At 60.0% G+C, this 2,582-nt stretch overlaps 1 protein-coding gene across 1 annotated transcript in view; it reads left to right on the forward strand.

Annotated features, from left to right (window-relative positions):
- The window catches only part of LOC103769824 (trinucleotide repeat-containing gene 18 protein-like), a gene marked incomplete at its 5' end in the record, with an annotated part of 11,651 nt that extends 9,888 nt beyond the window's left edge, over positions 1-1,763 (forward strand). The window contains 3 exon segments of the mRNA XM_008937061.1: positions 1-121; positions 222-296; positions 874-1,763. Of these exon segments, the coding sequence (XP_008935309.1) occupies positions 1-121; positions 222-296; positions 874-1,080 (403 nt within the window).
- Between the last annotated feature and the right edge of the window lie 819 nt (positions 1,764-2,582).

Below are 2,582 nucleotides of genomic sequence, written 5' to 3' on the forward strand. Positions count from 1 at the left end.
GCCCTACATCGGCCGCATCCAGAGCATGTGGGAGTCGTGGGGGAACAACATGGTGGTCAGAGTCAAGTGGTTCTATCACCCGGAGGAGACCAACCCTGGGAAGAAGCTCAACGAAGGCAAGGTAGGCTGCTCTCCTTCGCCGAGGGGGCTGCAAAGCTCCTGGCTCCCTTCTGTCTCCAAAACCACATTCCTCTTTTCTCATCTCTTCTTCTTGGGCGCAGCGCTGGGATCAGAAATCCGGCAGGAGCCTGTCCACAGCTCTGCAGGCATCCAACCAGAGGAAGGACTTCATGGAGGTTGGTGAGGCTGGGGGAGGACTGGGAGGGGGTGCCGGGGTCTCTGTAACAAATACTGCTGGGGAAATGCCCCCACCCCTTCACCTCCCGAGCTTCTCTGGCTCTTGGTTTTTGCTTCAGCTGCCGAGTGTGCAGTGCCCAGGACTTTGGATGTGTGTTCCTGGGGGGTTGGGAAGAGCTGCAGGTGCCGGGGGGGGAGTGGAGGGCTGGTATCCAGCACCCATCTCTGCATTTGCATCCTGGAAGGGAGGATGACAAGCTCCTGGGCTCCCTGTTCCCCCGTCCATGCGCTCAGCAGCTGCGGCACTCCCGTCAGGGGGAGCTGAGGGGAAGGGAGGGCTCAGGTGTAGCGTGCAGGATGGGTTGTGTCCTCACTGCCCATGGGCCTGGGCACATTCCCAGCGTCCCTCCCCTGGGCTGTCACGGGGGGTGAGTGGGGAGCTCTGCCCAAGGGGGAGCCCAGGCCCTGGTCAGTCACGATGGACGTTTTTCCTGCATTGTGGAAGACAATGCTGTAAGTGCTGTCAGATCTAACAGCTTCTCTTCCTTCTGTCCCCCTCCCACTCCTGTAACACAGCGAGCCCTCTACCAGTCCTCCCATGTGGATGAGAACGACGTCCAGACCATCTCGCACAAGTGTCTCGTCGTTGGTCTGGATCAATACGAGCAGATGCTAAAGACAAAGAAATACCAGGACAGTGAGGACCTCTACTACCTTGCAGGGACCTACGAGCCCACCACGGGCATGATCTTCAACACGGACGGGGTCCCTGTCATCTGCTGACTGCCCGGGGGACACGTGCCACCCCCTGGGAAGGGACGGGACAAACCTGAGGACGTGCCTGTTCAGACGACATGATTGTTTCTTTCAATGCTCATGACTTCTGTGTCACACTACAGACAGGAGCGTGTGAGAGACACGAGGAGGAAGGAGGGGGCTGAAGAAAGGGGTTGGGGAAGCAGTTCCAGGACTTGAGGAAGACGCCGTTGCGGGGTGGTGGTGCTTGAACCCCGAGGCTCTTCTGGAAGTGGCTTTAAGTAAGGTGACACTCGACCAACTTCTCCCTTCCTCCTTTTGGTCCAGGAAAGCACATGGGTCTCGTGATCATTTCACCAGCGGGACCCCCCCGACAGGAGGGATCCCTTTTGTGTCATTTGTCCCCCTCAGTAGCTCGGAAGCCGCCTGCACGTGGAGGGACACCCGCTGCCCTTCTGCATGCGCTCCTCTCCGTCCTTTTAGTCCCTTTCCTGCTTAGTTTCGCATGACCCTTTAGGAAGGACAGGGTGAAAGAGAAAGGAGATGAGTCTCTCTCAGCGCCTCGTCTCGATCCTCTCAGCGCTTTTTTGTGGTTCCCTTTCCCTGGAGGTTGTCAGCCGGCAGCGTGGAGCGTGAAGGGGCAGAGCTGGCCCCAGCGTGGAGATGGCAGAAGAGGACCTCCAGGCTGGGAGGAGCTGGGTGTACCTTCCCACTGCCTCGAACAAACTAGTCTGGACCCACTTTCCCTGTCACTCTGTGTCCCTCCTGCCCTGGAAGGGTGCTGGAGGGAGCAAGTGCACGGTGAGGGGTTGACACTTGGTGAACAAAGAACTTGCCTTGGAGCGTGTGGTGAAGCGGGGCAGGAGATGACTGGAGAAGCTGCTGCAGAGGAGACCGCAGGCCGTTGGATTTCAGCATCCCTCACCCAGCTTTGCCCCCGGTGCCTTGCCCAAGCAGAGCCATGGAGCTGCTCTGGGAAGGGCTGGGAAGCTCTCGCCCGTCGTTGGAAGGGAATGGGGATAGAGCATGAAGCCCAGCTGCACCTGCCTGTGGTGTTTCCACCACCAGAGCCCCATTGCCACCTTGGGCTTGGGCAGGGCACCGTTCAGCTGGCTCCATGTAGCCCACCAACCTCCCCACGGCTCCCGGAGAGCCACCACCACCACCTCCTCCTCCCTCTGCAGAGCTGACCCCCGCCTGGCTCCCGCTGGGCATCGCTACCGCCGCCCCAGGGTCACCCCTGGGCGGGCAGCAGGGCGGGGGGACACCAGAGGAGAACCACGCAACGATGCAACATCCTTGCACTTAAAAACAAAACAGAAGAACCTCCAAAAGAGACGCACTGATCTTCGCAAGGACCGACTCGCGCTGCAGCCCGCCGGGGCGCGGGGTCCGCTTGGAAACACCTGGGGGGGCAGCTTGGAAACTCCACCCTGCTGCGTACCACAGACTGGAGGAGGGGTTGAGGGGTGAGGACACCCCTGGAAAAGTTACCCCCTCGTCCTCCAGAGGAACCACACGGTGCTGAG

Source organism: Merops nubicus, unplaced genomic scaffold (genome assembly GCF_000691845.1).
Source record: "Merops nubicus isolate BGI_N331 unplaced genomic scaffold, ASM69184v1 scaffold19873, whole genome shotgun sequence".
Lineage (NCBI taxonomy): Eukaryota > Metazoa > Chordata > Aves > Coraciiformes > Meropidae > Merops > Merops nubicus.